General features: G+C 46.9%; 1 protein-coding gene across 3 annotated transcripts in view; it reads left to right on the top strand.

Moving 5' to 3' along the window:
* IMMT (inner membrane mitochondrial protein) overlaps window positions 1-14,028 on the top strand; it is a 304,792-nt gene that overhangs the window by 126,035 nt on the left and 164,729 nt on the right. For all 3 annotated transcript variants that reach the window (XM_033951925.1, XM_033951916.1, XM_033951934.1), the window contains one exon: window positions 5,447-5,560. In XM_033951925.1, the coding sequence (XP_033807816.1) occupies window positions 5,447-5,560 (114 nt within the window). The remainder of the gene's footprint in view (window positions 1-5,446; window positions 5,561-14,028) is intronic.

The raw sequence follows: 14,028 nt of genomic DNA, 5'->3' as shown, positions 1-14,028 counted from the left end.
TCGGTCCTCTCTCCCTCCTGCTATGTGGCTGTCCACATGCCTAAGGATCGAGTCTCCCACTAGGATCGCTGACTTTCCTCTCTTCAATTTTCGCTTCGGTCTCAGGTCAATGTCCTCAATGTACTTCACTCTTTCTTCTTTTGGGCCTCGACTAGCCAAAATCTCCCCCTCTTGCGGTAGTTCTCTGTGGGTGTCATCCTTGAGGTAATCTTCTTCTTGCTCTCCCTTGCATGTTGGTATCCGTGTAGCTTCTTCTTTCATCTGAAGTTCGTTCTCTTCCACCTTCGTCCTGTATGCCTCTTCAATGAATCTCTTGAGTTCCCTGACTTCCTCCTCAATGTGTCTCTCCGTGGTGTGAAATCCTTCTAGCTCCTGAATCTTGTCCTCTAGTCGCTTGACCTCCTTCTTCAAGCTTTTCTGTTCCTGACACCGACTGCATATATATGACTGTCTCCCCGAGGGGAGATAGTCATACATATGACAGTCTGTGCAGAACACTGGAAAGCTCATCTTCTGGCTTCCTTCTGCTTCCATTGTTATTCCTTCTTTAAGATATCAGTTGAGATTACTTGTGTCCGCTTTGTGTCCTTTCTCTCTCCCTATCTGCTGTTGGTGTCCTCTCTGACTCTCTCTTTGTGCTGGTGCCCTCTCTTTCTTTCACTAACTGTCTCTGGTGTCTCTCTCTCTCTACCTGCTGCTGGTGTCCTCTCTCTCACTCTCTCCCTCTGCCTGCTTGTTATACTTGTGTGAACGGCTTGGCCCTTTGTGTCTGTCTCTTTCTTACCTTCTGTGCTTTCCTTCTGTACTTGTCGCTTCTTTACCCTTCTGTCTTACTCCGTTGCCTTGTCCCTTCTCAAAGGCCCTTCGCAAAGGCGCTTGCCTTCGCCGCGCGCCGAACGGCTGCGCGCCGTTGGCTCCGCCCCCTTTCAAGGGGGAGTTCGGGCTCTGACCTCGCTGACGCGTGGGGGTGGGCGGAGCTAACTCTCGCCGCTGCCCCTGCTGTGGATCGCTTCTATTCCCTGCCTTTTGTCTCCTGCCTCTCTCCTGAAGTCTTCTTACCTCCTCTCTGCCTTCAGCGTGTTTTAGGAAATTATCCAAATTTTTTTTAAACACTGTTAACCTAATAGCTTACACCACATTCTCCAGCAGTGAATTCCAGAGTTTAATTACACATTGAGGAAAGAAATATTTTCTCTAGTTTATTTTAAATCTACTACTAAGTAGCTTCATTGCATGCCCCCTAGTCCTAGTATTTTTGGAAAGCATAAACATTGATTGACATCTACCTGTTGGCTGTTCCAATCCTCTTAGTATTTTATAAACCTCTGTATTATCTCCCCTGAGCTGTTTCTTCTCCAGGCTGAATAGCTCTAGCCGCTTTAGCCTTTTTTCATAGGGAAATCTTCCCATCCCTTTGATCATTTTCATCACCCTTCTCTGTACCTTTTCTAATTCCACTATTACCCCCCACCCCTCCATATTTGCAGGCGTTAGGGGCACAGCCCCCTTGTGAATAAGAAAATTTAACAAATAATTTTAGGGCTGACTCTGAACTAGAGAACAACACGGGGACAAAATCTTCCCCATCCCTGCGTGAACTCATTCTCCCGTCCCGTCCCCAAGGGTTCTTTTCCTGCCCCTGCCCCATTCCTGCAAGCTCTGTCCTCATCCACTCAAGCCTCAAACACTTTAAAATCATAAGTGTTCGAGGCTTGTATGGTTAAGACAAAGCTTACAGAAATTGGAAAGAGACAGCAACAAAACTTGCGGGAACGGGGAAAAAAATTGTCCCCATGTCATTCTCTACTCTGAACCTTCTCCGCCTCCCTTCCACTTTCCAGACGTCTCCACGCCTTACTTTTAAAGCCTGGTGGTCTAGCGGTGAAGTTGGGCAGGAGCAATCTTCCTACACTCCTGCCCTGTACAGAGCCATGAAAAAAATGGCTGCCATGAGTTCCCGCTGTAGTCTCGCAAGACCACGGGAACTCATGGCAGCCATTTTTGTTTGAGGCTCTGCACTTTCAGGAGGGTAGAAAGATCACTTCTGTCCCACTTCACCACTAGGCTTTAAAAGTAAGGTGTGGAGAGGTCCGGGAGGCAGGGTGTTTGAGAGACTCACGAAAAACTGAATTTGTGAATCTCCTGAGAATACGCAGGGAGGAGTGTATATCTATTTTGAGATGCAGCAACCAGAATTGCCTACAGTATTCAAGCTGTGGCCACACCATGGATCACTATAAAGGCATTTTAACATTCTCATCTTTTATTTTCCATTCCTTTCCTGATAATTCCTAACATTCTATTTGCTATCTTAGCCACTGCCACACACTGAGCTGAGGGGTTCAGTGTATCCTCAACAATGACACCTAGAGCCTTTTCCTGGGCAGTAACTCCTAACATGGAGCCCTGCATCACGTAGCTATAGTTCAGGTTCCTCTTTCCCATATGCATCACTTTGCACTTGCTCATATTAAATGTCTTCTGCCATTTTGATTCCCTGTCTCACAAGATCCTCTTGCAATTTAACAACTTTGAATAAATTTGTGTCATCAGCAAATTTAATTATCTCACTAGTTACTCCCATCTCTAGTTTGATAAATGTGTTAAGAAACGGCGGTTCCTGCACACCCCTGGGGAACCCACTATTTAACTTTTCCTGTTGAGAATATTGACCATTTAAGCCTACTCTGTTTTCTATCTTTTAAGTTCTTAATCCATAATTGGACATTACCTTCTATCCTATGATCTTCTAATTTCCTCAGAAGTCTTTTCATGAGGTACTTTGTCAAATGCTTTTTAACATCCAGATGCACAATGTCATTCTTTAGTGTCTATCTCAACCTCAGTCCTTCTACATCAGCATTCTTCGATGCAAGGCTTGAGCAGTGGCTGTGTCCATTCATACTGAATCTTCCTTCTCTCCTTAAAGAATGATATGGAGATGGTTTCTTGCGGTTATCCGCTGGGACAGGAACGGTAATGAATTTTGTCACTGTGTCATTCTCTAGTTCATAGACAATACATTGAAATTTTCTGTTTAGAGTATGGCAGTGGCAGCCAAAAAAGCAAATGGGGTGCTAGGAATTTTTTTTTAGATAAGATGAGATTGCACTGTGAAGTGATAGTGGCATTATAATAATCTTCATCTTGAGTACTGCACGCAGTTCTGGCCGCTGTATCTCAAAGATGTAGCAGAATTAGAAAACATTCAAAGAAGGGCACTCAAAATGATGAAGAGGATGGAACGCCTTACATATGAGAAGAGGTTAAAGAGGTTAGGGCCCTTCAGAATGGAAAAGAAACAGCTGAGAGGGGATATGATAGAGGTCTACAACATCTTGAGTGGTATAGTACAGGTGTTAGTGAATGCTTTTTTTTGTTTTTAATTTTTTCAAAAAGTACAAAGATTAGGGGACACATGATGAAGTTACATAGTAATGCTGTACTTTTAAAATGAATAGAAGGAAAATACCATTGGTCTGGCCTAGTGTGGCTATTAAGTTTTTATGTTCTTATGAACTGAGTGAATGGCAGACCATTACACGTGGAGTTACAGTAACCGTATGTGGTTGTTCTAAAAACAAAGTCAAAATTAAAATAAATATTTTGTTATACAGAAATGATGCAGAGGAACAGTGTAAAGAGACAAAAAGTGGTAAAAGGACAGGTTTGGTCCTACTTTCATATGCCTTGTTAGAAAAAACATTGGTCGGCCGGTGACTGGCAACTGCACAGTGTTCTTATACAATTCTCAGAGTCTGTGCTCTTGGGGCTAGATTCACTAAGCTTTGCAAGCAGTCTCCGACCCGATCCATTAACCTCCTGGCTGATCATCCTCTGATCCGCACATGCAAATGAGGGGAAATGGCATGCAAAGTAGGAAGGCAGCGATTCACTAAACAGAAGGAACACCAATTGGGATGGCTGATCCAAAAAGAAGCGACTGCTGAGGACCAGTCGCTCACATTCTTGCCGACTGTCCTGCTGTCTGCCGCCCTGAAATCCCAGCCCTACAGCCGTGAAATTCCAGTATCAAAACAAAAATAAAACATTTTAAACACATCTCCCTTGTGCAAAAAGCACAAGAAGGCAAGCTCTGCTGACTCTCTTGCTCTCTGCCGCTGTCCCTGCTGACACTCTTGCTCTCTGCCGTCCTTCCCTGCAATGCGAGCCCGTGGTTTTAACCTGTGGGTTAAAAGCGTAATCTCTTCCATCTGCAGGGTGTTCTGTCCTGACTGAACTGTGTTTTGTTCCATCTGGCTGCAGTGTGTCCTGGCTAAAGCGTGTTCTATCCACTCAAAACTGCAGCCGCACCCCCTTCCCCTTTGTTTTGACCTCGCTTGTGCGGCCTGCGCATGTGTCTGGATCACTCTGCAGCAATCCGTGGGATCACTGTGGGGTGTGCCTCCGATCAAATTAATTTGCATGAGGACGCATAGTGAATCGGTTGCTCGGCAAGACTCGGCCATGGATTGTCCACGGATCACCCAACAAGGTGAGCTTTAGTGAATCTAGCCCTTGGTCTCTACCTGCTGATAGATGTGCAAACCCTAAGCATCTTGACTGGTCTGGAGGGCATAAAGGAAAGAAAATTAGCAGATAAGGTCTAATTTCTCTTTTTAAGAATGCTTCTTATATCTTAAAAAAAAATTTCCTCTTCTGATTATAGTTGCTTCAATAGATAATAGTAACTGCGGGAAACCATCTCCATGTCATTCTTTAAGGAGAGGGAAGAATCGGAATATGAATAGGCACAACCACTGACCCTCAAGCCTTGCATTGAAGAATGCTAGTGTAGAAGGACTGAGATTGAGATAGACACTAAAGAGTGACACAGGATTGTTTCCCGCGGTTATCCATGGGGACAGGAGTGGTGATGAATTTTGTCACCGTTTCAATCTCTACTAATGATGTCCTCAGAGATGCATCTGTCTGCTTACTAGTGCAATGGCTCTTTTGGTCACTGGTCTAGTATATATAGGAAATCTAAAGTATGCGATCTCTGCTAACTATATGTGCCTTTCATCCACTGACCATTTGTTCAAACAAAGGAAAATGAAGACAGAGAAAATTTGTTTTGATTTTCATACTTCATTTTGTAAACTCTCCATATACAGATTTTGCATTATATCATCACTGGTGGATATTAATGCATTGTGGGTTTAAAAAAAGCAACAGTTTTGATTTTTTCTTGTTTTATATTTGAAAGTCAGCATTGCATCTTTCTATAAAAGAGCTTAGAGTTCTAGTGTTGTGCTTACCTACCTTCCTTTTTTTGTCTGCTGTTTGTAACCCGTAGAAGGCAGAGGATTTTGAATGGATTGTGTTATGGGTCCAGGTCAGGATTGCTTAGGAGTGAGTTGGGAGAATGAACTGCTTTTTGCCTTGTAATCTTTCTATTGCATATCTTAAGTTCTGTACCATTTCTTTCTTTCGATGGAAGCAGAACCCTATCAGAAGCATGACCAGGAGTCCTTGCATGCCATAAAGGAACGGTCTCCTGATGAAGTTGCAGCTCGGCTTGCACAACAAGAGAAGGAAGATCAAGAGAAATTGAAACGTAAGTAAACAAAATGGTTCCATCCAGAGGGAACGATTGGTCTCCAAATAGGTAATTTTACAGGATGACACACTGAATTGACTGGCCTCTGTATATGAAATGTGTAGAGACAAGATGTCTGCCTTTTCCTAAAAGTATCTGACCATGTTAAGATTTTGTCTCATGATAAATATTAATTCTTCTTTTAAGACTTTTGTTATTTCTTTAATTCTACAGTGGATACTACTACTAAGTGCAAAGCTCTTAAAATAGATTTTTGTAGAGGTCTCTATATAAAGCCTGGGTGTGGAGTAAAGCCTGTTGTGAAAACATTGTGCCTGCTCCCTGGTCTACCCCATCATGGGGAAGTGAAAGCATGCATCAACATGAAAATTCCAGAAGTTGTTCCAAGAGCCATTTTAAGCTGGTCCTTGTCTCATGCTAGCAGTGTTGTTTTACTGCGTAATAATTTAATCACATACAAAATTGATATTTTAGATCACTAGCCTTTGTCCTTCCATCTCTCTAGAAGTTTTCCCTTGCATGTCCTTGAAGCAGAGCACACAGGATGCACTACTGCCTCTTCTTTCTCGTAGACCACAGGGCAGTGAGCTCTAGGTTTTATCACTGCCCTTTTTCCAACACATGCAATTAGGCAAGGATCCCCAAACCCATGCTGTTGCTACATTCAACTATTTTCTGTGGTTCACAGTAAACAGCAGGTCCCTCCTCATCCCAGACACCCCTCCCCCCAAACACCCCTCCCCCATAGCTGGTCCAAATCTGGAGCTTATGAAGAATACCTTTTTGGCAGGTCCCTTCCATTCTCATAAAAGTAGTCTTGATCGAAAGGCTTTCAGGCTTTCTTGGAACAGCAGTGAGCAGATTTTTGTGACCACAATAGACAGCATGATGATAATCCTCTCCTATTCTGGAGAACAGCAAAGGCTGTTCTAAGAGGGGCAATCATTTTATCTAGTAATAGAAGAAAGATACAACTGGCTTCTCAAAAGTTACATTTAGAATCATGTAGATGACTGAAGGTTTTGCCTACCTGCACCTCCCAACTTTGGCTAATAGAAATGCTTGGTTCAGGCACTCACGCTTTGACACCTGTGGTGCCTTTGATACCACTTGATATTACATGGTCATGGTGTCTCCTCTTCATTGATCAACATCAGTGCAGGTTGGTTGAAGTACAGCGCCTCTTCTTTATACATCGATCTACATCGGTACTGATCCATGCTAAGTGTAGCATATTCAACGATGATACTTTCTCCAGGTTCTTCTTACATCATAGAATCAATGATTATCGAACCTGTATGTGGTATTGCCTTTTCGGGATACATTATTGAGTATTAACTCCACATCACTACCGATGTCTCCTTCTATGCATATTATGTCTCCTCTTTGGCGTACATCCTCGTTAAGGTCTTCTATCCCTTGACATCTTACAGCACCATTGCTACCAGCTCATTCTCGGGTATCAGTGCAGGATATCCCTATGTCACCATTGATACCTGCTTGGTCCTAGATATTGATGTGGGACATAGATTCTAGTGTTGATGACTTTATGCACTGGACAGAGTATTCATCGGAGGGGTACCAAAGACATTGATTCCATTTCAGCTTCTATTCTTCAAGTCTTCGTTGCCGTTCATCTTCAGAGCATCGGTCTGTATCCAGAGAATAGATATCACTCCCGATCACAACATTGGCGATCATCTTCATCGGATCTTGACTGCGCATCCTCTTATTTCCCGGTTTAAGAAAGAATTATTCAATATCAACCCACTTCTCCAACCACCTCTGGTGATTTGGAATATTAATGTTCTCATCAGTGTAATGAAACCTCCATTTGAGCTAATGTTTTGTACTCATCTTAACTATCTTACTTGGAAATTGGTATTTTTCATCTCCATTACTTCTGCACCTCGTGTGAGTGATCTCAAGTTTCTTAATTTTTAGCAATTTTGTTCTTATCTTCCTCTGGACTCCACTGCGCAAACTTGCATGAGAATGGAAATTCATATTAATCACATTTGGCATCGCTGTTATCTTGGAGCGTCAGTATAGGTCCAAAAGAGGACTTGATCATGCAAAAACTAGTGGTGGAATTTAACATGGGTATAGAGCCTGTTAAATTAGATTCCTTACCATGGTTTTAAACACCGATAAATAGCCCGAGCAACCAGTCCGCCACACATTGCCGCCTGGACTGCCAGGGCAGAAACATCAAAGCTTTGCTTAAGGAGGGACTCCAATTTACGCTCCTCAGAATCCCTCAAAGCAGAGCCGCCCTCTACAGGAACAGTATACCGCTTTGTGATGGCCAAGAACACCACATCTACTATCGGCGACTTCAAGGTGTCCCTATCCCCCTCAGGGATGGGGTACAGGCGGGCCATGGAACACAAGAAGCGAAAGGGGGCCTCAGGCACCTGCCATTGAGTGAGCACAATATCCTGAATATCCTGATGCATAGGGAAAGAGAGGGAAACAGAGCGGATCCCCAGAGCAAGGGGTCCACAACACGCAGGGGCTCTAACATCGTGTCATCCACATGTGAGAATAGCTACCTGCTGTCCCTGGATAACACCTGTTATGGTAAGTAACTGTGCTTTTAGGTACATCAGAAGCAGAAAACCTGTGAGAGAATCTGTGGAACTGTTGGATGATCAAGTTGCAAAAGGGGTGCTTAGGGAGGATAAAGCCATGTCGGAGAGACTGAATGAATTCTTTGCTTTGGTCTTTACGGAAGAAGATGTAAGAGATCTACCTGAACCGGAAATGGTTTTCAGGGGTGATGATGCAGAGGAACTGAAAGAAATCTCGGTGAATCTGGAAGATGTACTAAGCCAAATTGACAATTTATAAAGTGATAAATTGCCTGGACCAGATGGTATATATCCCAGGGTATTAAAAGAACTCATACATGAAATTGCTGACCCTGCTGACCCTGCTGTTAGTGATCTGTAACCTGTTGCTAAAATGGTCTGTGGTACCTGAAGATTGAAGGGTGGCCAATGTTACGCCTATTTTTAAAAAGGGCTTCAGGGGAGATCTGGGAAATTACGAACCGGCAAGCCTGACTTCAGTGCCAGGCAATTTGCCAGGCAATTTTCCCATGCCTCATCTGGAAGCCTTCCCTCTGATGTTACGACGTCGGAGAGAAGGCTGCTGGTTCAGGCGCAGGACGCACATAGGAGCTGCTGCCTGCAGCTTTGTGCACTGCAGCACTGAGGAAGAGGGAACCAGCCTGAAGATAATGCCGCATTGATCACACTGTGGACTGGCGGCTGAAGAACACTGTCTCAGGCCCGATGCACGTGCCAGCCCTGTGGACCGGCACCAGTCCGTGGACTGTCGGTTGAAGAACACTGATGTAGTGTATCTAGATTTTCAGAAAGCTTTTGATAAAGTTCCTCATGAGAGGCTCCTGAGAAAATTAGAGAGTCATGGGATAGGTGGCAAAGTTCAGTTGTGGATTAGGAATTGGTTATCGGATTCATTGCAAATAGGCATTCTTCTAGCAACACTAGATTGGCGTTTCATACCTTAAACTTAACTAAAAATATGAATGATCCGGCTTTTGCCATATCTCTAGATGCGGAAAAAGCATTTGATAGAGTGGAATGGAAGTTTATGTATCAAGCATTGGAGTGGTTTGGCATTGGTCCAGGATTTATTCAAATGATACAGGCTTTGTATAGCTCCCCTATGGCAAGATTATATATTAATAATAATTTATCAGATCGTTTTCAATTGCATAGGGGAGTTAGACAGGGCTGTCCATTATCTCCTTTGCTTTTTGATATAGTTTTAGAACCCCTATTGTTAGCTATTCAACAAACAAAGGAGATACAGGGTATTCCACGTAATTACTGGGAATACAAGTTATCCCAGGACAAGCAGGCAGCATATTCTTAACGCATGGGTGACGTCACCGACGGAGACCCGGTACGGACCTTTTTAACTAGAAAGTTCTAGTTGGCCGCACCGCGCATGCGCGAGTGCCTTCCCGCCCGACGGAGGAGAGCGTGGCCCCCAGTTTCTTCATTTCCGCGGAGCGAAGAAGACGCGTGTTTTTTCAATGGCCGTTGAAACTACCTTTTTTGCTTTCCCGCTCGCGAATTTTCCTGTTATTTTACTTTTCTTACCTTCGGGTTCCTTTTTATTTTCCTTTCAAAAAAAAATAAAAAATTTTGACTTCTTTTATATTCTTTTTTCGAACCAGCCCCGGCGGGGCCTGTTGCCACTATACAAGCCTCCGGGTTTGATTTTGCGGAGGCCGTATTTCCATTCATGCCCCCGCAGCCAGGTTTTAAGAAGTGCCAGCGGTGTGCACGCCCGATCTCCCTCACTGACCCACACAATTGGTGCTTACAGTGTTTGGGTCCTGAGCATCGGGCGGACTCCTGCACCCGCTGTGCCACTCTTAAAAAACGAACACTTAAGAATCGCCAGATCCAGCAGAACATCCTATTCGGCACCGGGTCTGCGATGGAATCCACTACGTCGACGGCGGTACCACCAAAATCGACACCCACCACTTCGACGATGCCCGATCCGACATCGGCGCCGCTGGCGCCAGGTAAGCCGGCTAAGAAGCCTTCCTCTTCCCTCGAGCGCCCGCCAGCCACAGTGGCGGCACCGACCTTACCGGCTTCACGCCGGCCCCGGAAACGCTCCGCCCCGATCTCGGTGAGTGCCTCGTCATCGGCCTCCTCATCGCCGGGGCGTGGAGCGGCACCTATGGAACCGAAACAGAAGAAAGCGGTTCCGGTGCCACCCCTGGATGACCGCATCACGGCCATCCTCCAAACACAATTACAGGAACAGCTGCAGCATCAACTCCAGCACCTGTTACCCACTATCCTGGCTCCGCTCCTTTCGGTACCAGACCGGCCCGAGCCCCGCGCCGAACAACCGGTATCTACCCCATCGGTGCCACTCAATACGTCCATGCCGATTCTCTCAGCTGAACAACTCCGTGCCCATCCTGTAGTTCACTCACATACCACTACAGATCCGCCTCGGGACCGGGCAGGGCACCGTTCTTCCCGAGACCGGGACCGACACCGGTCTACCTCCCCCGGTACCGTTTCGGTGCGCTCGGGCAAGTCTCTATCTAAGACCCACCATACCGAGCCTTCCACCCCGGTTTCTTGGCATGCGCACCCGATACCACTTCCAAACCTGAGCAATCCTCGTTCTCCAAGTTCCTCAGGGAGATGTCAGCGGCTTTGTCTCTCCCTCTAGAGTCAGACTCCAAAAAATCCCAAGCCTTTCTGGAAGCCCTGGATTTTGAACAACCACCTAAGGAGTTCCTCAAGTTGCCCGTGCATGACATCCTACGGGAAACCTTTTATAAAAACTGGGAGAACCCTCTTACAGTCCCCGGGGCCCCCCGTAAGCTAGATAACCTTTACCGGGTTATCCCGTCCCGGGGTTTGACAAACCTCAATTGCCCCATGAGTCTCTCCTTGTTGAGTCCACCTTGAAGAAAACTCAGGGCTCCAGTGTTTATGCCTCCACCCCTCCTGGCAGAGAGGGCAAAACTATGGACAAGTTTGGCAAAAGGCTCTACCAGAATGCCATGCTGGCCAACAGGGCGAACAATTACACGTTCCACTTCTCATTTTACATGAAACACCTGGTCCAACAGCTGTCCGCCCTTCAAAAATATCTTCCAGAGAGAAAGATTCCACTTTTCCAGCAACAAATTTCCAGTCTTCTTCAACTGAGGAAATTTATGGTACGCTCTATCTACGATTCTTTTGAGCTGACCTCTCGTGCCTCTGCCATTGCTGTTGCCATGCGCCGCCTGGCTTGGCTGAGAGTATCTGATTTGGACATCAACTACCAAGACTGTTTAGCCAACGCTCCCTGTCTTGGGGATGAACTTTTTGGGGAGTCCCTGGATTCTACCACCCAGAAACTCTCGGCCCATGAGACCAGATGGGACACCCTGGTTAAACCCAAGAAAAAGGCTCCATCTGCTCGACCTTACAGGCCGCAGTCCTCATATCAATGCAGGTTCTCAGCCAGACCGCTCAATCCGCCTTCACAACAACCTAGGCGGCCCCGTCAACAACAACACCACACCCAGGCTCGTTCTCAGTCCAACCAACCTGCCAAGCCTCTTCCACCTTCCAAACCCTCTCAGCCCTTTTGACTCTTATCTCCAGGGCATAGCCAGTCTCCCGCCTTCATTGCCTCTTCCTCAACCAATCGGAGGCCGTCTCCACATCTTCCTCAGCCATTGGGAGGTCATCACATCGGACCAGTGGGTCCTCAACATCATTCGCCACGGCTACTCTCTCAACTTCCAGACTCTTCCACCAGACAATCCTCCCGTAGAGTCTGCTTCTCACTCCTCCCAAACCTCCCTCCTCCTGAGGGAGGTCCAATCCCTCCTTCTTCTCAATGCCATCGAAGAGGTGCCTCCGGACCAAAGGGGTCAGGGATTCTACTCCCGCTACTTCCTGGTTCCCAAGAAGACAGGAGACCTCCGTCCCATTCTCGATCTCAGGGACCTCAACAAGTGTCTAGTCAAGGAGAAGTTCAGAATGCTCTCCCTTGCCACGCTTTACCCTCTTCTCTCTCAGCACGACTGGCTATGTTCCCTGGACCTCAAAGAGGCCTACACTCACATCCCAATCAATCCGACTTCACGTCGCTACCTACGATTTCAGATACAGCACCGTCACTATCAGTACAAAGTGCAACCTTTTGGCCTCGCTTCATCGCCCAGGGTGTTCACCAAGTGCCTTATTGTGGTGGCGGCCTTCCTCAGGTCTCACAACCTCCAGGTATTCCCCTACTTGGACGATTGGTTGGTGAAAGCACCTACATCTCCACTTGTGCTACAAGCCACTCATCACACCATCTCTCTCCTCCATCTCCTGGGGTTCGAGATCAACTACCCCAAGTCGCATCTGCTTCCCACACAGCGACTTCAGTTCATTGGAGCAGTTCTCGACACCACACTAATGAGGGCGTTTCTCCCCTCCGACCGTCAACGGACCCTGCTCCACCTCTGTCGTCAGGTGCTCCTTCATCATTCCATTCCTGCCCGACAGATGATGGTCCTCCTGGGCCACATGGCCTCGACGGTCCATGTGCTTCCTCTAGCGCGACTCCACCTCAGGACACATCAATGGACTCTTGCCAACCAATGGTCACAGACCATGGATCTTCTTTCCCATCCCATCTCTGTGACATCGTCTCTTCAGCAATCTCTTCGATGGTGGTTGAACTCCTCAAATCTTTCCAGGGTCACTTTTCCATCTACCCCCTCACTCCATGATCATAACCACGGATGCCTCCCCCTATGCGTGGGGAGCTCACCTAGGAGATCTACGCACCCAGGGACTCTGGACCCCGCAGGAGCGTCAACATCACATCAACTTCCTAGAACTCAGAGCCATGTTCTATGCTCTCAAGGCCTTCCAGCACCTTCTCTGCCCTCAGGTTCTTCTCCTGTGCACAGACAATCAAGTCGCCATGTACTACATAAACAAGCAAGGCGGCACCGGATCTCGCCTCCTTTGTCAGGAGGCTCTCAGCATCTGGACTTGGGCCACGGCCCGCAATCTCTTCCTCAAGGCTGTCTATATCCAGGGCGAACAGAACTCCCTGGCCGACAATCTCAGCCGCATCCTTCAACCTCACGAATGGACTCTGGACCCTTCCACACTCCACTCCATCGTTGCTCGCTGGGGCACTCCGCAGGTGGACCTCTTTGCAGCACCTCACAACCATCAGCTGCCCCAGTTCTGTTCCAGACTCTTCTCTCCTCCTCAGAAAACCTCTCACGGCTCATCCACTGGTTTCCCGGTTCATGAGAGGCCTTTTCAATGTCAAACCGCCTCTGAAGCCTCCTCCTGTCGTCTGGGACCTGAATGTGGTTTTATCAGCCCTCATGAAACCCCCTTTTGAGCCTCTTGCCACAACTTCGCTCAAGCTTCTAACCTGGAAGGTTCTTTTCCTCATTGCCATCACCTCTGCCAGGAGGGTTAGTGAGATGCATGCACTGGTCGCCAATCCACCATTCACTGTTTTTCACCATGACAAGGTGGTTCTGCGTACCCATCCTAAATTCCTTCCTTCTCGGCTTTTCACCTCAACCAGTCCATTGTGTTACCTGTCTTTTTCCCTAAACCCCATTCTCATCCTGGGGAACAGGCGTTGCACACGCTGGATTGTAAGCGTGCCCTTGCATACTACCTTGACCGTACCAGGGCTCACCGCTCGTCCCCTCAGCTCTTTCTGACCTTCGATCCTAACCGTCTAGGTCGTCCTGTCTCTAAACGGACACTTTCCAACTGGCTTGCTGCCTGTATTGCGTTCTGTTATGCTCGGGCCGGTCTCTCACTGGAAGGTGCTGTCACGGCCCACAGGGTCAGAGCTATGGCTGCTTCTGTGGCTTTTCTCCGTTCCACGCCCATAGAGGAAATCTGCAAGGCTGCCACTTGGTCCTCAGT

This window comes from Geotrypetes seraphini, chromosome 1, assembly GCF_902459505.1.
Source record: "Geotrypetes seraphini chromosome 1, aGeoSer1.1, whole genome shotgun sequence".
Classification (NCBI taxonomy): domain Eukaryota; kingdom Metazoa; phylum Chordata; class Amphibia; order Gymnophiona; family Dermophiidae; genus Geotrypetes; species Geotrypetes seraphini.
Note: the sequence above shows the minus strand (reverse complement) of the source record. Positions and strands in the feature narration are given on the sequence as shown.